The sequence below is a fragment of the Heterodontus francisci genome, chromosome 1, assembly GCF_036365525.1.
Source record: "Heterodontus francisci isolate sHetFra1 chromosome 1, sHetFra1.hap1, whole genome shotgun sequence".
NCBI classification, from domain to species: Eukaryota; Metazoa; Chordata; class Chondrichthyes; order Heterodontiformes; family Heterodontidae; genus Heterodontus; species Heterodontus francisci.
The window spans coordinates 45297604-45323330 of record NC_090371.1 but is presented as its reverse complement, the minus strand read 5'-3'; the positions used below and the strand labels follow the sequence as shown (position 1 = coordinate 45323330).

General features: G+C 42.3%; 1 protein-coding gene across 1 annotated transcript; it reads right to left on the bottom strand.

Annotated features, from left to right (window-relative positions):
• Nucleotides 1-1195: 1195 nt before the first annotated feature.
• On the bottom strand, nucleotides 1196-25313 carry tspan36 (tetraspanin 36). Its single transcript, XM_068029977.1, has 7 exons — nucleotides 24981-25313; nucleotides 12546-12737; nucleotides 10708-10782; nucleotides 6498-6593; nucleotides 6139-6291; nucleotides 4025-4108; nucleotides 1196-2949 (listed from the first exon to the last, which is right to left on the bottom strand). The coding sequence occupies exons 1-7, from the start codon at nucleotides 25038-25040 to the stop codon at nucleotides 2860-2862; spliced, it is 750 nt and encodes a 249-aa protein (XP_067886078.1). The 5' UTR covers nucleotides 25041-25313; the 3' UTR covers nucleotides 1196-2859.
• Nucleotides 25314-25727: the final 414 nt, after the last annotated feature.

The window sequence follows — 25727 nt, the reverse complement described above, 5'->3', positions numbered from 1 at the left end:
GCAGAGGTGAGGGGGGCTCCGACACAGTTTAAAGTAGTGTGACATTATAAAAGCAGCTAAGTAATTGTTTGGGGAGTATTTTTCAAAACTAGGGCTTTTTTTGTACTTGTCCATGATGTTTTATTGATCTAGGGACATCACTGCCCTTGACAATGTCAATCTCACCACCAGCAGACTATGGCTACAGTACATTTTATCTACATGATGGAAACAAATTTTTTGTAGTCTATGCAACATAACCTCCCTCCTCAACCACTGTGTTAAGGTTTACTAATTTCATTATTGCAAGGTTTAGCTTTAAAATTTAAGACTATACCTCCTAGTCTCCAACTAACGCATATTCAATATCGCAAATACTTAATCACCCCTTCACCTTGAACAGATACTTTTTTTTTTAAAAAAAAAGTGATAGAAGCTTTTAAATGAAGGTTGAAGTACAAAGCATTAAAATTGTTGTATCTGATCAAAGAGGCTAATGGAGCACTGGCTTTATATCTATAGGACTAGAATAAAAAAAAAAAGAGTAGAAATCATGCTTTGGCTATACCAAGCCTCGAGTGTATTGGAGGGAGGGAGGGAGGGAGGGAGGAGAGCAAGCTGCAGGTTTACTGGAATGTACCTGGATTCCAAGGGTTAAAAATGGAGGAGATTGCCACAAACTAGGGTTGTCTTCCTTGGAAGTCAGAAGGAATGATGGTAATTAAATGGGGAGAAATTTGATGGTTCCGGACGAGAGCATAACCCAGAATTAGAAAAATCAGACCAATCAGAAGTGAAATGAGGGAACATTTCTATATTGTGGCCACAATCTCCAATGGTGAAGCAGGCTTGAGACGAAGCTAGGTTCTTAACCCATACTAAATGAGAACAGCAACGTTATGGCATCACGATCAAGTCTAAAATTATGGTTCCTTCAATGGCTAGAATTGATCACTGCAATTTCTTACATATCACTGGAGCTGCAGGATCACCTTCTGAACACAATTACAAGAGGTAAAAAGGTGGTGTAGATAGTGACACCCATATCTTCTGGGGGGGGGGGGGGGGGGGGGTGGTGGGCAAGCAGAGATGAATTTGGGGGAATCTTTTACAGAACTCCCTTTGAAAAGTTCTTGACTTTGGAGTAGAGTTTGTAGAAACTTGACAGCCAAGTGCTGCAGATGCAGCTTTTCAAATCAAAAAAATGTCAGATGTATCAATACCAAAAATTAAGTCATTTATTCAGAGAAGCAATAATCAATTAGAACAATGTTTCACCTGCCACAATACTTTCCAAATGTTATAATTATCAGCATTTTTAAACATGAGCAATAAGCAGTTACAGAAAGCCAAGTCTTAGTTGGTCATTTACAAGTTAGAGACAGTGCAGAAATTAAGACTGATGACTGAGCTCAATGCAAATCAAATGTTTCCATTGATAATTTGAAAGACTGACTTCCAATTGTAATTAGCATCCAAGCTGTGACAGATGCTTATTTGGATTGATGCTAGGAGTTTAGCTCAACAGTGTGCAAAATCCAAGTTTCAGGTTAGAAGATGGCATCTACAATCTACTCTGGTGGCACTTGGTTCCCCCCCCCCAACACAATGTTAACTCTAGCACTGAGGACAGTCTAAATATTGCATGTAAGATCATTGATTTAATTTGATGCTTCTCCAGTTCTGGACTCCATTTACTTGAATTACATAAAGCACTGGTTTCTACAAAAAAGATCTGAAGAGCACCCATGTTTACTGTAGTACTGATGTGCTGAAGTTTAAGACACCAGATCTGTGGCACCATCTGCCATCATAAATGAATTGGCAAGGGTCGGGGAAGGAAACAATGTTGATTCTTAGGTTACCAAAATACTATGCATAATGCCACTAGTCATTGGTTTAAACGAGAGCTATTAGGCACACTTAAAAAGTTGAGATGTATACTTAAATTTGAAGTTAACAATATACAAGAGGTCAGATCTGAACAGCTGGGCTTTCAACCAATTTGGTGGAGAAAACATTGCAAGCTTAGCAGTTCTTTATAGTTTACTTTATGAAATGCAATGTTCACATTTTTTGAAAACTACCCTTTACCTATCAGTACTTAATTGCATCCACAGCCAAAAAAAAAAAAAATCACTTAAATTAAGTGGTTAGTGCAACTTTTCATTTGGCCATTAGTAGCCAAAAAACAAGCTTTTATGTGGTTTATTTGTGCAGTAACAGCTTAATTTTTGAAAGCGTTTAAAAATACAGGGTGGCTACAACAGCTGTGTACAGCAATTAAAATTTGAGAATTCATGGATTAAAAAAAAAAGGTCCTACTATGGTGGTCAAGATCAGACCCACCAATTGTTGGTGGAAAGGGGAAAGAACAGTTACATGGACAGTTTAAGTGAGTAGTCCCCTGGTTATGTGGCTAGGCCCCCATCAAAATGTTTCCCCTCTTCCCTGCAGGTTGAGTAAAAATGGACTTCTCAAAATATGAATCCAACATTACAGCCTTGGATGCAATACCTACAAATCCAGAAATAGTGTACCTTGGTAACTATTTGCATTTTTGATTGCAATGCCATAGCAGCTAAAAAAGGTAAACAGCCACATAAAAACAAAGCAATCAAGGGGAGAAAAGGAGTTTAAAAGGTGTGTAATAAAGGTGATCTGTATGGAATGTAGTCGGTGTTGCAAGTTAGCCACATAAATGCTTTGCCTCTGAAAAAGGGAGGCAAAGGGTAGATTTTAAAAAAGGCTCCCATTTTATAGGAGAAAAGCTGAAAGATGAATTTCATGGGTCCAAACACATTTCCACTTGTTAGCATAGTGGAAGAGTTCTCAAAGTAAGCTTCTTAAAGCTTGAAGTCATCATAGCCTTGATTTCCTTCATGCATACAATCCAGATGATGGGAGTGGTTGGTAGTCCGTTTGTTTTTGTCTGCAGCCAATCACACAGATGCTGATCATTCCAAAAAACTAGGAAAAAAAATTAGGAAGCAGATATTATGAATCTTTAAAGTAGAGCCTGGTTTACTAGCATGCAGGGGCAAGGATATTGAACTGACTACTAACTGCCACTACTAAGGTTAGGAGGATGTAAACTACCAACCAAACTTTCATTCTACTGCAGAATCAGGGCTAGCAATATTCTGCTACCAGCTGGCATGCCAGTTTTCTTCCATGCTCTTGCCTCCAGGCCATTTTGGAATAGGCTACCTGTCTGCAAGTGGCAGGTAGCCAATTAGACAACCTAAAGAGAGAGTGTTATGAAAGGTCATGGACCTGAAAAGGTCAACTCTGCTTCTGCTTTTTTCTTAGATGTTGCCCAACCTGAACATTTCTAGCAGCTTGTTCATGCAGAAAGAAACCTAAAGGGCTTAAGGCCACTCTTTCAGCAATCGAAATTTCATTTGGAATACAGGCCTTGAGGCTGAAATATCACCCAGGGATAGAGGCAACCTCCAAGTGGCAGACAGGGCCACCACCCCCCTCCCCAAAAAATCCTGCAAGGAAACCAACCCCCCCACCATAGCCATAGGGCAATCGCAGCTGTGGGCCATCTAGTGGAGGGGTTGTCCCTCCATAATGATGGCCTGGCAGCTGTGATTTCCATTTATAAAAATGTAAAAAAAAACAGATCCAATGGCACCTCCATCTTGAGACACTTTCTCCTACCTACATAAGCAGCTCCCACTGACAGTTGGACTGATCTGTGCTGGAGGGCCTCTTTATAGGCTCAGTTTCAGGAACCCATTCACCATTAATTGGTGAAGGCTCCTGGAGGCTGCCTCCTCCAAAAATCATCTCCAGAATCCTGCTGCTAGCATCTCTAGATTCCTGACCTGGAATTAGGACCCAGAAACAAAGTCTAGCCCCATCTTCCCTCTAACCAAACCCAGTTACTGAGTTTGTGAACAAACTCCATTACTCTTGCTTAGCCCAACATTTTCCAGTCACTATCTCCTTCTCCTAGTTATGCCCAACAAACCTAGCCATGGGACCTTCTGGTCAAGTATTCTAGGGAATCAGGTTTAAAATGAAAAAAAGTTACCTGAATGATGGCAAATCCCAGGATGACTAGCATAGCATAGCTCAGGATAGATTCCAGACCATTCTCCAACTTCACCTCACATCCCTACAAGGATGGAAAAAAAAGTCAAATTGAAATTGAGAAACCTTTAGATTGGAGAAGTTAGGACTGTTTCCCTTCAGAGAAGTCAGAAGAGATTTGATAACAAGTATTCAAAAAGGTGAGGGGTGTGGACAGAGTCAATAGGGAGAAACTATTCCACTTGTGAAATAAGAGAACAGGAGGGCACACAGATTTTAAAAAAGGGCAATTGGCAAAAGCAATGAGTGACATGAGGAAAAACTTTCACAATGTGATTAGGATCTCAAATACACTGCCAGAGTGTAGTGGAGGCAGGTTCAATGGAGGCATTTAAAAAGGAAATGGAATAGTTACCTGAAAAACTATGTACAGAGTTATGGGGGAGAAAGCAGGGGTGGGGGGGGGGGGGGGTAAAAGGAAATGACATCAAGCGAATTGCTCACTTGGAGAGCTGGTACAGATAATGGGCTGAATGGCCTGCTGTGCTGCAAGTTATATTCCTCAGAAATCAAAGCCAACATAATAATGTTTCCTGAAACGAATGTATATGTAGCTAAAATTGGCAAGATTTTACTCCCATTGCCACTGACGCCCCTCTGTCACTTCAAACATACCTCCTCTGCTTGAGTAGAACTTGCATGTAGTTCCCAACACCATTCTCCTTGGCTCACTCATGCCTGGCATTGAATTCCTTTTCTCCATTAAAATTCATTTTATGGAACTCTGGCCTATTGCACCCAGCTGCCAAATTTATAGTGAAGAACCCTTTTGCCTATTCTAGTGAACACATATGCTTAAACCCCACTGTTTAGTTTTCTCCCCAACCATATCTTTTGGGCAGCAGCTTACTCATTCCCCTAATCAAGGGCCTTTGGACACAGACAAGTCAGTTACATTTCCCCAAAAGTCTACAAAACATTGCTATTTTACTAAATGTGAATGTTTAAAATGTGCCCAAGGCAACTCAAACCTTAATACAAAGTTTATAAAAATGCAAATGCCCCCTTTCCACCCCACAGGCCATTCCCAGATTTAAAAAATTCTAGATTTCTCCCAAAATTACAGGACAGAGTAGAGCTCATTCCACACTACATGGAAGTTCTTGCTCCAAAGACATCAGTAGAATTCCTCATAATCCATCATTCTAGAGCATTATACAAGAATGACCAGTAAAAGTATTTACAGCAAATGGCATTAGACACCAAGTGGATTGGATGCTGCAAATGCACCTTGAGCTACGTCACTTGATGGATAATTCCATCACAGAAGAAACAAAGAAAAACTTGCATTTATTAGTGCATTTCACAATCACCAGATGTCCCAAAATACTTCACAGCCAAAAATGAAGTATTTGAAGTTTACTTCCTGCTGTAAATCAGGAAAGTTAGCCAAGTTCCCACAAACTGAAATGACAACCAAATCTATTTGCAATGTTGATTGAAGGATAAATATTGGCCATAACAGGGATAACTCTCCTGCTCTTTCATAGTGCCACAGGATCTTTTACATCTGCCAGAGGGCATGGATGGGCCTCAGTTTAACATCTCATCCAAAAGAGCACCTCCAGTAGTGCATCACTCCCTTAGTACTGCACTGGACTGTCACTTTGATTTTTGTGCTCAAGTCCTGTCGTGTGATTTGAACCTATAGCCTTCTGACTGGGGTGCAAGTGCTACCAACAGAGGCACAGCTGCCATTCCCAAATCTAGGGCACTAATCAGGGTGTGCTTTCCTCAAGTGTGACTTAATGGGTGAATTCATTTAAACAGCACTTCAGTTTCAAGAGCTGCCATCTCAGACGTAAACAGGACTGGTCAGGAAACTGCAGTATAGATTAGAGATTAAATCATGAAGTGAGTTCCCTCAAGAGATCCAGATAAGGATAGTATGAATAGTTTCCTCCCCCATTACTTGCGTCACTAATTCTATCTGGAAAGATAAAACAGGAGGCAACAGCTAGAATTCTTAAAGAATCAGACCTAGTGTTGCTGCCAGTCTTCAAGCAAGGTCAGGGGTGTGGGGAAAACAGGGAAGGAGATGTTAATGAAACTCACTGCTGTATTGAGGAGCTCAGGGTGGCTTGGGCTTCCTGTGCAGTTGGAAGAGAATTGATGCTTGCAGCAGCTGAGGGGGAAAGTCTTATTTCCTTTGATGAGCCAGTCGGTAGTTTCCCAGTAGGTGTAGTTCTTAATTCCACAGCACTGCATCTAGAGGAACGATAAAAAAGTGAATACAAAAACTATTTAAAATCTGAATAAATGGTTCATACTTTATGAATTTTTTGGTAGCTCAGCTTGCATGGGGTTAAACAAATTCAGTAACTGGTTTTCACATTTTGGGAAGGTCAAATCTCAACCTCAGGCAAAGTGCTGATTGCACACCTCTAACCACAACAAACATACTTCAGTCTTACCTGCTCCTGCAAGTAGTCCACAGCCCTGCTCTCACTATTTTTCCCATTGTATTTTGCAAAGACAACAGCCATAGAATTATCCACACCTTCATGTACCTACAGTAAACAAACAAACATTCAGAATGATTTTTTTGCAAATGGGACAAAACTAAAGATTCACCACTCACTACATTCCTCCATCCAACTCCTTGTTGGAACATCTTTGCTTATACTTGAACTGGGATTGTTCAATACCATTTTCCCCAATTGAGAATCCAATTTTTTTTTTTTTTAATAAAATTCATTCATGGGATATGGGTGTCACAGGCCAGGCCAGCATTTATTGCCCATCCCTAATTTCCCTCGAGAAGGTGGTGAGCTGCCTTCTTGAACCACTGCAGTCCATGTGGGATAGGTACACCCACAGTGCTGTTAGGAAGAGAGTTCCAGGATTTTGACCCAGCGACAGTGAAGGACTGGCAATATAGTTCCAAGTCAGGATGGTGTGTGACTTGGAGGGGAACTTGCAGATGGTGTTTCATGCAGTTGCTGCCCTCATCCTTCTAGTTGGTAGAAGTCACGGGTTCGGAAAGTGCTGTCTAAGAAGTCTTGGTGCATTGCTGCAGCACATTTGTAGATGGTACACACGGCTGCCACTGTGCAGTGGTGGAGGGAGTGAATGTTTGTAGATGGGGTGCCAATCAAGCGGGCTGCTTTATCCTGGATGGTGTTGAGCTTCTTGTGTTGTTGGAGCTGCACCCATCCAGGCAAGTGGAGAGTATTCCATCACACTCCTGACTTGTGCCTTGTAGATGGTGGACAGGCTTTGGGGAGTCAGGAGGGGAGTTACCTGCCTCAGGATTCCTAGCCTCTGACCTGCTCTTGTAACCACGGTATTTATAGGGCTACTCCAGTTCAGTTTCTGGTCAATGGTAGCCCCTAGGATGTTGATAGTGGGGGATTCAGTGATGGTAACGCCATTGAATGTCATGGGGAGGTGGTTAGATTCTCTCTTGTTGGAGATGGTCATTGTGCCACACTAGTGCCAGGCAAATGTTACTTGCCACTTATCAGCCCAAGCCTGGATATTGTCCAGGTCTTGCTGCATTTCTACACTGACTGCTTCAGTATCTGAGGAGTCACGAATGGTGCTGAACATTGTGCAATCAGCGAACATCCATATTTCTGACCTTATGATTGAAGGAAGGTCATTGACAAAGCAGCTGAAGATGGTTCGGCCTAGGACACTACCCTGAGGAACTCCTGCAGTGATGTCCTGGAGCTCAGGTGATTGACCTCCAACAACCACAACCATCTTCCTTTGCACTATGTATGAATCCAGCCAGCAGTAGGTTTTCCCCCGATTCCCATTGACCTCAGGGCTCCTTGATGCCATACTCAGTCAAAGGCTGCCTTGATGTCAAGGGTAGTCACTCTCACCTCACCTCTTGAGTTCAGCTCTTTTGTCCATATTTGAACCAAGGCTGTAATGAGGTTAGGGACTGAGTGGCCCTGGCAGAACCCAAACGGAGCATCACTGAGCAGGTTATTGCTAAGCAAGTGCTGCTTGATGGCACTATTGATGACACTTTACTGATAATTGAGTGTAGGCTGATGGGGCAGTAATTGGCTGGGTTGGATTTGTCCTGTACAAAAAGCAGGACATACCTGGGCAATTTTCTACATTGCTGGGTAGATGCAAGTGTTGTAGCTGTACTGGAACAGCTTGGCCAGGGGCGCAGCAAGTTCTGGAGCACAGGTCTTCACTACTATTGCCAGAATATTGTCAGGGACCATAGCTTTTGAAGTATCTAGTGCCTTCAGTCATTTCTTCATATCATGTGGAGTGAATCAAATTGGCTGAAGTCTGGCATCTGAGATGCTGGGGACTTCAGGAGGAGGCCTAGATGGATCAACTTGGCACTTCTGGCTGAAGACTGTTGCAAATGCTTCAGCCTTATCTTTTGCACTGATGTGCTGGGCTCCCCCATCATGGAGGATGGGAATATTTGTGGAGACACCTCCACCAATTAGTGGTTTAATTGTCCACCACTGTTCACACTGGATGTGGCAGGACTGCAGAGCTTAGATCTGATCCATTGGTTATGAGATCCCTCAACTCTGTCTATCGCATGCTGCTTATGCAGTCTGGCATGCAGATAGTCCTGTGTTGTAGCTTCACCAGATTGACACCTCAGAGATGTGCCTGGTGCTGCTCCTGGCATGCCCTCCTGCACTCTTCATTGAACCAGGGTTGGTCTCCTGGCTTGATGGTAATGGTAGAGTGGGGGATATGCCAGGCCATGAGGTTACAGATTGTGGTTGAGTACAATTCTGCTGCTGATGGCCCACAGCGCCTCATGGATGCCCAGTTTTGCATTGCTAGATCTGTTCAAAATCTAGCCCATTTAGCAGGGTGGTAGTGCCACAACACGATGGAGGGTATCCTCAATGTGAAGGCAGGGCGTCGTCTCCACATAGACTGTGCAGTGGTCATTCCTACCAATACTAACATGGACAGATGCATCTGCAGCAGGCAGATTGGAGAGGCCGAGGTCAAGCAGGTTTTCCCCTCTTGTTGGTTCCCTCACCACTTGTCACATACCCAGTCTAACAGATATGTCCTTTAGGACTCTGCCAACTCGGTCTGCAGTGGTGCTACCAAGCCACTCTTGGTGATGGACATTGAAGTCCCCCACCCAGAGTATATTTTGTGCCCTCACCACCCTCAGTGCTTCATTTAAGTGCTGTTCAACATGGAGTACTGAGTCATCAGCTGAGGGAGGGTGGCAGGTGGTAATCAGTAAGAGGTTACCTTGCCCATGTTTGATCTGGTGCCATGAGACTTCATGAGGTCCAGAGTTGATGTTGAGGACTTCCAGGGCAGCTCCCTCCCTACTGTATACTACTGTTCCACCACCTCTGGTGGGTCTGTCCTGCAGTGGGACAGGACATACCCAAGGATGGTGATGGCAGTGTCTGGGACATTGTCTGTAAGGTATGATTCCGTGAGTATGACTACATCAGGCTGTTGCTTGACTAGTCTGTGGGACAGCTCTCCCAACTTTGGCACAAGCCCCTAGGTGTTAGTGAGGAGGACTTTGCAAGGTTGACAGGGCTGAGTTTGCCATTGTCTGTCTGGTGCCTAAGTCGATGCCGGGTGGTCTGTCCAGTTTCATTCCTTTTTATTGACTTTGTAGTGGCTAGATACAACTGAGTGGCTTGCTAGGCCATTTCAGAGGGCATTTAAGAGTCAACCACATTGCTGTGGGTTTGGAGTCACATGTAGGCCAGACCAGGTAAGGACAACAGATTTCCTTCCCTAAAAGGAAATTAGTGAACCAGATGGGTTTTTACAACAATTGACAATGGTTTCATGGCCATCATTAGACTAGCTTTTAATTCCAGATTTATTAATTTAATTCAAATTCCACCTTCTGCTGTGGTGGGGTTTGAACCCATGTCCCCAGAGAAATACCCTGGGTCTCTGGGTTACTGGTCCAGTGACAATACTACACCACCGCATTAGAGAATGACCAAGTCATAGGAATGTGATTCAATACACATAAGCAATACTTGAAAGAAAAAGAGGAAATTTTAATTTGGAACCCAATTGGGAGGCAGCCACATTTCAGTACTGCCTCTGGTTCAGTTTCACTGCGGCAACTGCTCATTTGTACTGATGGTGCTGGCTGGCACAATATTATTGTAGTCATTAGTGCAAATTCCCCCTCCCATATAGAAGTTTCGTTTTCAGTTTCAGCCCATCCCTCCCAACCTTATCCAAAGATAAGAGTTAAAATTTGGGCGGCACAGTGGCGCAGTGGTTAGCACCGCAGCCTCACAGCTCCAGGGACCCGGGTTCGATTCTGGGTACTGCCTGTGCGGACTTTGCAAGTTCTCCCTGTGTCTGCGTGGGTTTCCTCCGGGTGCTCCGGTTTCCTCCCACATGCCAAAGACTTGCAGGTTGATAGGTTAATTGGCCATTATAAATTGCCCCTAGTATAGGTAGGTGGTAGGGAAATATATAGGGACAGGTGGGGATGTGATAGGAATTAGTGTAGGATTAGTATAAATGGGTGGTTGATGGTCGGCACAGACTCGCTGGGCCGAAGGGCCTGTTTCAGTGCTGTATCTCTAAACATAAACACAAAATAAGACTCAGGATTGATAAATCCTTGACCCCACCTCCTTATTGGAACCTGGGAAGAAAAATAGTAAATCAAAGTACCCGTCTTCTGTAGACGAATCCAAGAACAAAGGCAGACACTTCTGCAGCAAAGATGATCAGGAGTATGAACATGAACTGGAGGAGGAAAAAAAATAAATACAACCATGAAGGTAACATTCATTACAAACAGCCTTGCATTTATTACCAACTGCTGAGTTGAAACTAAATTACAAAATTCTAGGTGAATCACAAGTCAAGAGACAGAAATACACAACCCACCAAAAATCCACTGAAAGCATTTTGGAAAGCTTCAGAGTTTTCTTCTGTAAAACCTGGGTATTCCCACCCATCTCCTACAAAATGGGGAACTCCACTGGAGGATTTACAATCTGACTTTTGTAACTAGACCAAAGTGATACAAAATGCTAAATCATAGTGTTATGATTTAAAAAAAAGTTAAAGTAGACCTTGGCTTTCCATTTAGCTAATGTACTGGCAGAGATGAAGCTGGCTAAAACTTTCACCCAGGAGATGCCCAAGGTTAATGTACAGAAACAAGATTTAAGCTAGGAATTCATACTAGGTGCAGTGAAGATTGATATTGCATAGCACAGCAGGACGACAGGTGGCTAGGGTGGTGCCCACTTGGATTAAAAGTCAACTCATTCCTTTCATGAAATCTGTACAGGTATGGCCTTGCACATACAGGCCTCATCTTTAGCCCAAGACCTGCTACTGGTATTTAAAAATTGGAGTGAAGATGGTCCATTTGTACAGTACAATTGTTAGGAAATTGGTCATTGACTGGAGTACAGTTCCTCCTCCCTGCTTCCATTGAAGGGAATGAGAAAAAAGGAGAACAGAAGGGAAGAGAAAGCAACATGATTAGATTTGGAGTTGGAGGCCCAAAAGAAAAAAAAAGGTAGGAAACAAAGACTTGGACTAGCCATCCATAGCCTAGGTCAAGATACCTAGCATTCAATTTGCCTTCAGCTTTAATAGCAGCTGTTGATAACACACCCTGTTACATTACTTGAATTCTTTTGCTGCTGTTTGGTCCATATACATGTTCTCAAATTCAGTATTCAGAGCTGTTATTTTAGAATTAACTGACCTATACATTTGGCAGTTTTCTTCTAGTCAAAATGTTAGATATAGTAGTGGTCCCCAATTAATACCTCCCTCTCCAATCCTAGGTTTGCATAGTCAGCTAGTATCCAATTATTTTATTCAAATCAAGGGGTACTTTAACTGCCATGGTTTGAACTTAGTCAGCAATAGCACACAGAAGGCTTTAGATATCACTTCACATGATAGTTAAGATATGTTCACTGGTGTATTCACCAATTATTGTAACAATCCTCATGTTCAATATTTTATAACGTTAACAGAAAGGAAGTCCAGATGCACAATTTAAAATCAATGCAGTCACAAGTTTTACTGCTGTTGTATCTACCACTAGGCATTAGCTTAGATGAGATTTTCCCCATCTCTTCATTGCCTCAAGTTAATCTTCTGGAGTTGCCACCATTTCCAGTTTAGGGAAAACAGACCATCACAACTCTGGATTACTCCAGTCGTTCAAGGTACCGGACAACCCAATCTTTTGTTCAACTATTTAGTTTCCAGGTGCCACTAGATAGCAAACAGGAACTTGATTTTTCCCTACTTTCCTTCTCTGCCCTCATCCAGAAACTTAAGAGGAACCCAACATAGCACTCAAATTGACACTCTGGTAAAGATCAGCTCCCTGGTACTAACTAGGGATTTTCTAGTTTGCAAAAGTTGGCTAGACAGTTGGTCAGTGAGCACCAGATAAGGCCTTAAAAAAAAAAAAAATCCTAGTCAGTCACCCTTCATATCAAAGTTTCAAGAATGAGCAATAGGAAACAACTCACCAATCCCAATCCACAGCGAGACTCCCTCAGTGTGGCACAGCATCCAATGATTCCAATAACAAACATGACAAGTGCTATACCGATGATCACCACAGCTGGCAGCACAGTGTACCGATCTTCAAAAAAGTGGTTGTAGTTTTTGAAGGTGGATAACAAGATGGCTCCTACATAAGTTAGCACACCCCCTGCAGCCTGTAAAAAAGGGAAAAAATAATTTTGCAAAATTATGTGTTTTTTAAAAAAAAAGACTCACTGCATCACAGCAGGCAGATTATATTTGTGGCTACAATTGCCCAAGCAGCAGACAAGACAATTTAAACCTTCATACACCTTCCCCACCCATCCCCCTTGAGAAAGTACCCTTCTAACTCAAGAATACAGCTATTAACATCCCAGAAATAGCTGTAGAGTCAGGAAATGGGAGGGAGGAACTCAAGAAAAAAAAAATTTCACTGGGAAAATGGTACTGAGCAAATTGTTGGAACTGCCAGCTGACAAGTACCTGGGTCCTGATGGATTTCACACCAGGTTCCAAATGAAGTGGCTAGTGAGGTAGTTGATGTGTTGCTTCTAGTTTTCCAAAATTCCCTAGATTTGGCAGGGGGTGGGTAGAAAGGTTCATTAGATTGAATTTAAAAAAAAGTGTTACATTCGAGCGAGAGCAAACAAGTGGCATGCCACAGGGATCTGTGTTGGGACCTTAACTTCTTACAATTTATATAAAAGTGACTTGGATGAAGGGACTGAAGGTATAGTTGCTAAAACAGCTGATGACAAAGATAGGTGGGAAAGTTGTGAAGACATAAGGAACTCAAAGGGATATAGATAAGTTAAGTGAGTGGGCAAAGATCTGGCAAATGGAGTGTAATGTGCAAAAATGTGAAACTGTCCACTTTGGCAGGAATAAAAAAAAAAGAGATTTAACTAAAGGAGATTGCAGAGCTCTTCAGATGCAGAAGGAACTGCATGTCCTAGTGCATGAACCTCAAAAGGTTAGTATGCAGGTACAGCAAGTAATTAGGAAAGCTAATAGAATGTTATTGTTTGAGGGGAATTGAATACAAAAGTAGATATCTGTATAACTGAAGCATAACATCTTTGGTGAGACCACATCTAGAATACTGTACAACATTGGTCTCCTTATGCAAGAATGTAAATGTATTGAAACCGTTCAGAGAAGGTTTACTAGATCAATTACTGGAATGGGCACATTGTCTTACGGAGAAAAGGTTGGACAGGCTAGGCTCGTCATCAAAAGCTAGGCTGGGTTGAGTGTAAGAGGTGACATGATTGAAAAAAAGATCTGGGAGGGGTCTTGACAGGGTGAATGTGGAAAAGATGTTTCTTCTTCAGAATCTAGAGCTGGGGTGGGTGGGGGGGTCACTATTTAAAGTAGTGAGGTTGCCTTTTAAAGACAGATGGAGAAATTTGAGGGTTTTAATATTTGCTTGCACTGCTTTGAGGAACAGTTCCAGAGTCTGAATATTTTAAGGCAGGAGGTAGATAGGTTCAGGGTAGGTGGGAATGTGGAGTTGAGGTTACAATCAGATCAGCCATGATCTTATCAAATGGTAGAGCAGGCTTGAGGGGCTGAGTGGCCTACTGTTTGTATGTTGCAAGTTTTCCTGTCAAGAATCTTTTAACTGGAGCTGAACAGTATTAGTCCCCATTTTACCTCCCTGAAATATTATACTCAGGTTAGAAATGGTGTTGGAGTGCGACATTGTGCAACCAGGAAGACTCTTGGAGTAACGATCATAAAACAATTATCACAAGGGATGATAGCATATTGGTTATATGAGCTAGTAATCTAGAGACTTAGACCAATAATGGCAAGAACAAGAGCTCAAATTCCACTAGGGCAGTTTGCAAATGAATTTAAATTTAAAAAGAATTGTTACCAGTAAGTGACCATGGAGCTGTTAGCCATCAACAAACCAACTGATTCATGCATGTCCTCTCGGAGAAGGAAACCTATACTCCCTACCCATTCTGGCCCAAGTCTCCAATTGAACACTTGACACTTACTGACCTCAAATAGACTTGATGCAAGTGAGTAGCTTGCTAGGCTAAGGAAGCCCACCTTCTTACAGCAAGAAATGTCTGCACCTCAAGGTGATGATCTGGGTCTAGAGGATGTCACTTGAGGCTAAATTCCTGATTTCAATTTAAAATTGAGTCAAGGAATATCTACAGACTGTCAGCTAGGATGGGGAAGTAATGGTCACACAGTTTGAGAATTGGAATCCTGTAAAAGGTGTTTCTTTAAATGCCCCTGTCTGCTTCGAAAGGAAATGGCAAATGCAAGGAGAATTATGAAATAGGTTACCAGGTGAATAGAAAACTAGGGCAGACTTTTCTTCACCAAGACTGGATGAATTCAGAGGGAATACAGTGTCATTAGTTTGTTAGTAGGGAAACTAGGAAAGAATTGTTAGAATTACCTTCTCTTGCTCAAGTTTAAGAAAAGAAATTCATGTGGCCTCTCGACCAATGTTCCTTCAAGCTGCAGATGGTGGCAGGGGTAATGTCACTGAACTAGTAATCCAGAGACCAAGGCTAATACTCTGGGGTCACTTTCAAATCCTACCATGGCAGTCGGTGGAAATTAAATTCAATTAAAAAAGTCTAAAATTGAAAACTAGTCTCAGTAATGGCAACCATGGAACTACCACAGATGGTTATAAAACCCCATCTGGTTCACTAGTGTGCTTTAGGAAGACAAATTTGCTGTCCTTACGTAGTCTGCCTACATGTGATTCCAGACCCACAGCAATGTGGTTGGTTTTTAAGGGCCCTCTAGCTGGCTTGCTAGGCTATTTCATTCAGTTGTACAAAACTGAATCGTTGAACAGTAACAAAACTGGATGGAAGACCTGGCACTGGAAATAACAGCAAACCCAGTCAAGTCATCCTTACTAACATCTGGGGGCTTGTGCCAAAAGTGGTAGAACAGTCCCAGAGTGACCAAGCAACAGCATGACAGTCATACTCTTGAACATCCAATGTTCGACGCATGACCATTCCTGGAAATATCTTGTCCCAATGACAGGGCACACCCACTAGAGGTGGCAGCAGGGGTATGCTGTTGAGGGGCAGTTGCTTTGAGAGTTCTCAACATGGACTCCAGACCCCATAAAGTCTCATGGCATCAGGTCAAACAGGCAAGGAAACCTAATTACCATCTACTGCACCCACCACCATTCAGCTGATAATCTGTACTCCATGTTGAACACTGGGAGGAAGTATGAAGGGTGGCAAGGGCATAGAATGTATTCTGGGTAGTGGACTTCAATGTTCAACATCAAGTGGTTGGTAGCACCACTACTGACCAAGCCCTGAAGAACAATCTGCCAGACTGGGCTTGTGGCAGGTGGAGAACACAAAATAATTGCCCTCAATCCACTGACTGCATATGCATCTCTGACTTGCTAGAGTAACCACTGTACAATCCTTGTGAAAATAAAGTCCTGTCTTCTATTGTTGTGTCACTATAAATAGTGCTAAATGTGACAGATTCATAATAGATCTGGCAACTCAAAGCTGGGCATCCATGAGGTGCTGTGGACCATCAGCAGAACTATAGGCAAACAAATCTGTAACCCCCTCATCACCATTGTCAGGTGATCAACCCTGCTTCAAATGGAGGAATGCAGGAGGGCATGCCAGGAGCAGCACCAGGCATACCAAGGTGTCAACTTGAAGCTGCACACAACTACATGCATGCCAAACAGCAGATGCAGCATGCAATACACAGTTAGGCAATCCCACAACCAATTACATCACAGCTCTGCAATCCTGCCACATCCAGTTGTGGATGGTGGACAACTCTAAGAATATCCCCATCCTTGATGGGGGTGCCCAGCAGAGTGCAGAACATTTGCATCCATCCAGCCAGAAGTGCCAAATGGATGATCCACTTTGATCGGAGGTCCCCAGCATCACAGATGCTGGTCTTCAGCCAGATTCACTCCGTGATATCAAGAAACAACTGAAGGCACTGGATACTGCAAAGGCTATGGGCCCAGACAGACAACATTCCAGCAATAGTACTGAAGACCTGTTCTCCAGAACTAGCTGCCCCCTAGCCAAGCTGTTCCAGTACAGCTACAAAACTGGCATCTACCCAGCAATGTAGAAAATTGCCCAGGTATGCCCTGTGCACAAAAAGTAGGACAAGTCCAATCTGGACAATTACTGCCCCAGTCTACTCAATTAGCAGAGATGATGATAGCACCTTCCAACTGCTGCTTAAAAGCAAAAATCTGCCCAGATGGGGTTCCACCTGGGCCGCTCAGCTGCTGAGCTCATTACAGCCTTGGACAAAAGAGCTGAACTCCAGAAGTGAGGGTGACTGCCTGACATCAAGGCAGTATTTGACTGAGTATGGCATTAAAGCGCCATAGCAAAACTGGAGTCAGTGATAATCAGGGGAAACACTACTGCTTGGAGTCATGCCTAGCACAAAAAAAGGGTTGTTTACTAGCACAGAACTTGAGTATTGCTGAAAATAGCAACATGTTGTCAAAGCTTTTCGTCTTGCACTCAACAGGACAATTGCAATAATCAATGCAAGGGAAAACAACTTGTACTGCATGAGAAGAGTGCTGGTAGAGTTCACTTGCCAACCAATGCAAATGCATAGGAGCACTGCACAGTTCCCCTTCAAGTCACACCATCCTAACTTGGAAATAGATCACTTCCTTTACTGTCACTGGATCAAAATCCTGGAACACCTTTCCTAACAGCACTGTTGGTGTACCTGTAGTAGCTCACCAAGGTGAATTAGGGATGAGCAACAATGCTGGCCTTGCCAGTGATGCCCACATGCCATAAAAGAATTAACAAAAGTTCCTACACAGGCCAAGTGCAAATTGACCCCAAGTCACTGTTTGCATGACAGTGCAAAAATGTTAAAGGGCTTGTGGACAAAAATTCTCACTTCTGTTGAGAGAGAATGCTTAATGATGCCCAAACTAGATAAACTTCCTACTGCATTTTAAAAATTACTCAATGTTTTATTCAGTCTCCTTCCAGCCTCTTGCAATGTTGTTCCAGCATAGAACTGGTTTCATAAAAGCATAACCAAGTGTTACTAGCAGACAATATACACGAACACATGTAATAGGCAATGGTGGCCCTTTGAGCCTGCTCCACCATTTCATATCTACCTCAATTCCACCCTCTTACACTATCCCCATATCCCAAAAGAAATCCAAATCAGTCTTGAATATACCCATTCGATGATTGGGAACCAGAAGATACAAGTCACACTTTAGATTTAAATACTGGAGCTCATCATACAGTTCTCCATGCTGCTTGGAGAATCTGCTTCTGGCTGGTGTAGTGTTGCATGTCACATGACTAGTACAGCCCTGTGGCTCCCTGGAACATTTGCACATTAGTTGCTTGCTCTTTATGAACATCCTGACTGTGCTTTCGTGTAACAAAGATGAGAAACTTACAAATATACAAAAGTAGCTTTTTCAGAGCTGGGGGTGTGGGGGTAAGGGAGCAAAACTCATTGTCTTCAAGAGTTGAAACAAACTTGAAAATACTAAATTCTAAAATTAACCAAGATTGAGATCAGATACACAAAACAGTATAACAGCCATTAATGTCCAGGCACAAGAAGTGGTTTCCACCCACAAACCTCATTAAATGCAACTAGGCTTTGGCCTTTAATATATGGTGTGCATGCCCACTTGGAGATTTGACTCATCAAAACCCATCATAATGAGGGTCTTGTGAATCTTTGCTTCCCTGTATATTCCCAAAGCTAAGGAAAAGCCCCAACTTTATAACCAACCCTCATTTGTGAATCAACATACCTTCCTTTAAAAAAAAAAATTATGTATAGTTTATATTTATAGTCTTTGGTAACACCTTGTAAAAAGTTCTCATTTCCTTTTGTGTTCCACACCTGTTGATGCAGATATCCAAAGTTTTAATTTACCTCTGGCCTTATGGACCTGCACATAAATCATGGAAACCAGGCATGGTCAGTGAATCCTCCTTCTTATAACTTAGAAGTCAAATAAATCCACTTGTTTTCTGGTATGGGTGATGTTGACAAAGCTACATCTTTATGCCTACAGAAGTTGCCCCAAAAGGAAGCACAGACTCTTTTGAACTATTTGTTCAAGAGCTGGGCGTGCAATTACATTATTTTAACTCTATTACAATGGATCTTTGTTACATGTTCAAGTTGGAACCTGGTGACTTGGAGGTCATTGTGTTCTTGTCCTGGGGTGGGGCAGAATGGTGCTGAGTGTATGCAGTGCATCTTGTAGATGGTATATACACTGCAGCCAGTGTCAGGGTGCATATGGAGTTCACAAGCACAGTCAGGCAAACTGCTTTGTGCTGGTCAGTGGCAGTTTTTCTTTGAGCATCACTGGACATCTGAGCAAGTATTCCACTATGCTCTAAAATTACATCTTGTAGATGGGGGAGGTGGGAAGGAGAAGATGCATTGTGGAGGGTCAGGAGTATAGATCTCATGCCCTGCTCTTGTTGCCATAGAGCTGAACTGGCTAGTCCAAAGTTTCTGGTCAGTGTTATTTTGGGGGAGATTCCATTCTATTGAAGCTCAGCTTGTTATTCTTGAGATTTGTGGCACAATTACCTACTTATTTCATTCCAAGCTTGGATATTGTGCAGATTAGCATCGAAGGAGTGGGGTTTGTGAACAGCCCTATTCAACCTTCATATTAGGGAGGTTGTTGATAAATTGTGGTAATGATAAAGAACATTACATTTAGATAGCATATCAAATTTCTGAAAGTGCTTCTCAAATTAGTTACTGGAATTTAGAAGAGTGAGAGCAGACTTGATTGAACTTTATAAGATCCTGAACAGTCTTGACAAAGTGGATGTGGAGAGGACATTTCCCCTTGGAGGAGTCGAGAACTAGGGGACACAAAATTAGGGGTTGCCCTTTTAGGCGAGATGAGGAGAAATTGAGGGTTGAGACTTTGGAACACTGCTGCAGAAGATGGAGGCAGGGTCATTGAATATTTAAGGTGAAGATAGATTCATGTTTGGCAAGGGAATCAAAGGTTATTGGGGTAGATGGGGGTGTGGAATTCAAAACAAACAGATTAGCCATGATCTTAAATGGTGGCACAGGCAAGGGGCTGAATGGCCTACTTCTGCTCCTAATTTGTATGGTCCTAAATTATTTGCAGCTGCCCTGCAATGACAGGCCTTTTACAACTACTCCTCTCCCCCACCAAAAAAAAATAACAGTTTTTCCTATGTTACTTAGTCAGTAGCTGACTTCAATGTCAGTATTGTCACTTTCCCTCCCTCTCATTTTTGCAGGTGGATTCAAGCTTCAGAAATCCAAATCTTTATCCTTTCTTAAAAAAAAAGGACAAACAAGTTCTATATAATATAAATGGATCCAAAAACTCAAGCCAATTACTTAATGCAGAATTTGTTTGGATCAAAAATCACTGCCTATACTTGGAGGGAAAAATCAATTTGGCCCTCATTCAATTTAAATATTGGTACAACCTCCAAATACCCAATAAACAAAATCACCCAGCCACTGATTTACAACTGAATTTCAGAAACTTGCTTAATGTAAACACATCATGCTGAAACAAGAAGTAGAGATGTGTATCCACCCTAGACTAGTAGCTATTTAGACACATACACTAAAGATCCTGCAACTGCTTGCACTTCCTGGCATCATGGCTTGTCAATTCAGTGTGAATTTATGAAATTGGAGCAGTCTGGGCTGGTTCAGCCACCATCTTGCTTTTAGCTGCACTTTTAGGTTCCTGCCACAAGTGAAACTTCAATAAAAGATTGAAGAGAAAGCTTTAATATTTCACTTCTAAACCCACCAACTTTCCTAGCCTCCTTTGTCAAAGACAGTTACCATAGGACACTGCTGGCTTTTGGTTGGGCCAAAAGGCATGTAGTTTCAAATATACAGTCAGTGCCCCTCCAGTTGTGTCTAGGTCTAGTCTTGCCTTCCTTTCTTTCCCTCCACCCCCAACATAGGTAACAAACCACATCATCCCATTGACCAATCCAGGCCTGAAGTTTAACAGTTACCCTGGTCCACAATTGTTTTATAGCAGTTGCCAGCTGTGGCTTTTACACAAGTGTGTGTTCACAACTATGGATATAGCAGTTAAGAATATGGCATGAAAGTGAAGTGTTTGTTGGCTTCTACACATTGCTATATGATGTAAATTTGAGGCTGGAGGCTAAATCTCCTGTAGGAGGCGAGCCTAAACAAATATTAGTACAAGACCCCACTGCTTGTAATGTATATGGAGGGTTGTCTAGATGTGTTTAGCTCAGCATTTTATGTAATTATGTCTTGGTACTGAGCCCTTGCATAAATTGAAATCAGTTAACTATGTACTGTTCATTAGAACATGGCTCAGTTTTCATTGTAGATCCATAGTTCATTAAGGGTCATGTTGCAGCAAATTAACCAATTAAAATATTGCAGGCAGGGGATCTACAGTCTGAAGCCAATTTCTAATGCTTTTAGTACTGCACATTTTGCAAAATGTTTTCCAAGTTCCCACACTAAAGATTGGAGTGCCAAAGGAGGATCTCTACTAGTATGAACAGCAGAACTAGATTTTCTCACTATACTTCAGATTAAAAATCATCTCTGGAGATGGTTTCTTCCAGAGAGAGGCCCAACCAGTCTCCATCCACCACCCTCCTCCACTTAGCTAAACTCATTCTCACATTGAACAACTTCTCCGCCAACTTCACTCACTTCCTTCAAGTTAAAAAAAAAAGGAGGTTGCTATGGGTACCTTCATGGGTCCTAGTTATGCCTGTCTTTTTGTGGGATGCAAGAAACATTCTTTGTGCCAGTCCTACTCAGGCCCCCTCCCCCAACTCTTTCTAGTAGAATTGATGACTATCAGTGTAATTTCTGGCACACCCCTCCCCCACCCCCCAAAAACTGGAAATCAACTTTACATGGTCCATCTCCAACACTTCCTTTCCGTCTCCATCTCCGGAGATGGACTATCCACTAATATTCACTATGCACACCAACTCCCACAGCTACCTCGACTACTTTACACCCTGCCTCCTAGAGAAAAAAAAAAGGACTCCATTCCAGTCTCGGTCTCAGATGCATCTGCTCTGATAACGCAACCTTCCATGACAGGTCTTCCTTTTTCTTCAAAGGCAGAAGTTCACCCTTCCCCTACCCACACTGGTCGACAGGGCCCTCAACCATGTCTGGCCCATTTCCTACACTCCTTCCAGAACCACAACTGGTTCCCCTTGTCTTAACTTTCCACACACCAGCCTCCACTATTTCTGCCACATCCAGCATGATGCCACTACCAAACATCCTCCCCTCAGCATTCCAAAAGGGATCGTTCCCACCACAACACCCTGGTCCACTCCTCCATTACCCCCAACACCTCATCCCCTTCCCATGTAATTGCAGGTGTTAATACCTGCCATTTACCTCCTTTCTATCCAAGGCCCCAAACATTCCTTTCATGTGAAGCAGCAATTTACTTGCACTTCTTTCAATTTAGTATATGTATTCGCTGGTGACAACATGGTCTCCGACGTTGGAGAGAAAACAGATTGGGTGACCACTTTGCAGAACACCTCCGCTCAGGCTGAAAGCACCAGACCTTCCAGTTGCTTGCCATTTCAACATCCACCTCACCCACTATGCCCACATATCTGTCCTGGGATTGCTACAGTGTTCCCATGATCAACACAAGCTTGAGGAACCACATCTCATTTACCAAATAGGCACATTACAGCCTGCCAGACTGAACATGGAGTTCAATTATTTCAGAGCATGACAGGCCCACCCCCTCCCCCCACTTTTATTTAGTTACTTTATTTTGATTTAAAAAAAATAAAAATGAATGAGGAAACAAACTATGTGCCTGCCCACTGCTTTTTCCATGTTTGTGCTTTGGGCCAGGGCTGTTCATTTTTCTGTCCATTAACACCCTCTGCATTAATGTAATGTCTTTCAATACAACATACTGTTTGACCAGAAGGTCATGGAGCAAAGTTATTCTGTGACCCAGTCCAATCAACACCTTGCCTTTTGTTATCTCTTGCCCCACCCACCACTTTACTTGCTTAAAACCAATTACATTTCTAACCTTTGCCAGTTCTGATGAAGGGTCACTGACCTGAAATATTAACCCTGCTTCTCACTCCACAGATGCTGCCAGACCTGCTGAGTATTTCCAGCATTCCTTGTTTTTAGTTCAGATTTCCAGCATCTGCAGTATTTTGCTTCAATTAAATCCTGTATTGCTGTTTACTACTGAATACTGGTTCTGGGACAGATACTGTAAACTTTTAATCAATGACTTAGCAAAAAACTTATGCTGAGGAATAAAAGGATCACATGGCTCTCAAAGCAAGCTATTTGTAATGGGGACAAGCATGTGATCTTGGTGTTAGCAATGTACCATGACTCACTCAAGATAAAACATGCATACAGAAAATGTGAATGTAATCTAAAGTGCAAGCTTGCTTCATCACTTTATTAGATTGATACTTGCTCTGGACTCATGTCATTACAATCCCAATACATTAGACCATATTATCCACAACAGTTACTGGATGGATTCCAGGTGGTTTTATTGCCTCTCCTTTGCACCCCTCCCATCTCCACAGGAGAGGGAAATCACTTAACTAACTAAGTCAAAAAATCCATTTTTCATAACATCCATTATGCAAATTGCAAAGTTCCCAAGAAAAAGGTGGAGGATCTGAATTGGCGCAGGCTTGGAGGGCCGAAGGGCCTGTTCTTATACTGTAATTTTCTTTGTACTAAGTAAATATTTATGCTATCTTTTAGTGGTCATCCAAGAGCCAGCACCAATGGAAAGACTGAGCCAATACCCCATTTTGTGGAAATTGATTTCCTTTTACATTGACTCAGAACCTGCTCAGTTGCTATGAGAACTACCTGTGAGCATTGTCCAGAGATGTCTGGAAATCTCATTGTACTAAGGTTACTTCACCCCTCCCCCAGTTCAGAAACTTCAGTTTTAAAACCTTTACCGAAGGGGGGAGGGAGGGGGGGAGAGGGAGAAAAAAAAGAACCAAAGAAAAAAACAGTATGAAAATTAACTCAACTTGGAAACAGGTGTTTTATATAGTTACAAAAGGGTGGACCGAGGCCAAAATGCAAATTAGTTCTCCTGCTGCTGCCACCATCACCCACTTCCATTTTCTTTAGGCCATTTTAGGAGGCAACATTGCACATCATTGGGGTAGGGCAGGGGGAAGAAGAGGAGGAGGAATTGGCAACATTTAACAGATCAAATATGTTGGCTTGCAGGGGTGAAGAGAAAAACAAATTCTCAAGCCATTACACTGCTTCTGAAGTCAGAAGGCTTGTCAGTTCAAACTTGGCTTAACTCGTGAAACTTGATGCAGTGGCCTTTGGATCAGATTTCAATTAAAGTCCCACCTGTCTTTCAGGTGGCTATTTAAAATTGAGATTGAATAGCAGTAAGTGATTGAGTGAGAGAAGCCCCTGCAAGAGGCCACCGCATTGTGAAGCAGTTCTAATTTTCAGAAAACAGCAAAGATCACAATAGGGGCAGATCCAAATGGAGTGATGGTATTGAGAAATTAAGTTCAAAGAGTTAATTAAAAAAACAAACGTGTATTTGAAAAGGACTTATGATAGGTCCAAGTTTATAGAAATGGTCTTCAAGCTTTAAATTAATTGAGAAGGAAACTCAAGTCAGGAGAGGTGTAAATTCTCTAAGGATTTCTCTCAATGTTTGAAATGAAGTAGAGATAGCTGGAGAAACCGACAAGAATTCCAACTTGCTACTCTAGCATTTGATTGGTCTAGTAACTACATATGCTACTGGACCTGTTGAGTGTTACTTTTTCCGGGAAAACAAAAGTATGCAACATTTGAGTTTCCGGCCAATTCACACTAAATCTTGCCAAAAACTGAAGTCATTAGGAGGTTCTAAGTATCTGGAAATTAGTTACTATAGTTTTAGAAAGAATACAGTTCCATTTACCAGATGCTGTTAAGAAATAGTAGTGCAGTCCTTATTTAAAAGCTAACCGATCCAAACATTCATTAAGAATGATCAAACGTAAAAAAAAAACCACTTGATTAAAAAAAAGAGGGTTATTTTACATTGCATGGTTGTTTTACCATTGACATTGTGAACCAGTCCGCAAGTTAAAAACGCAAACTAGAGAGAGAGAGTGAAACTAGATGAGTTAGGGGGAAAAGGGAGTAGAGCGCTGGTGAGGGCAGGACACCCTGTGCTGACTCGACTCACATCGTGTCGAGAAACAAAAAAAAACACTCCTTTAATCAGGATTCAGAAACCTATTCGTCGTGATTTACGCGAAGTTTTGTTGAAAATCACAAACTATGAGAAAAGTTAAGATAAATAAGTTTAATTAAAATAAACTCACCCAGAAAATGAGGCTGAGGAAAATGAGAATACTTTTGGAAGTTAACACTCCACAGTCCATGATCAATGCGAACAAATTGCAGATCCAGAAACCCGAGCTCACAAACTTTAAACCCACTTTGTGCGTTTACACCTCTCACTCTGCCACTTTTTGCCCTTTTATTTCCTTTCCCAGAGAACGCCTTTCCTCCCTCTCTCTCGCCTTCACCGCCTAGCGATTAGTTCGGATTGATATGTGATGACACAAACTGCACATGACTAATTATCCCGAGTTACTGGCAACAATTTCCACTGTGGGGTCCTAGCGCTCTCCAAATGAAATCAGCAATTCAGTTCTATTCAGTGTTTTTCTTTTCCCCTCCCCACTATTTCCTCCACTCTCCTGCAGGCTTTTGCACTTGGTTTGACAAGAGCTCCATACGCAATCGTAGCCCACTCAAGTGGCTATTCTTTGCGTCTGACTCGATACAATGACTATCTGTAGGGTATTGTTTGTCAACACCTCACATTAAAACTCATCATTACATCACGACCATGTAATAGTGTCACTTCAGTGTGACAGGAAAGTAATCTGCGGCTGTTGCTGATCTCCTTTACTTAGCCTGCCATAGCCACGTGTGAGTCTACAATAGAGTGTTATCAAGTCACTCGACCACAGGTAGCATCACAGATGAGCCAGATACCTGGCTCATTTGGCATCCACGCATAGCCACTTTCAAGCATGGTCTGCTGAACAGCAATCAGGAAT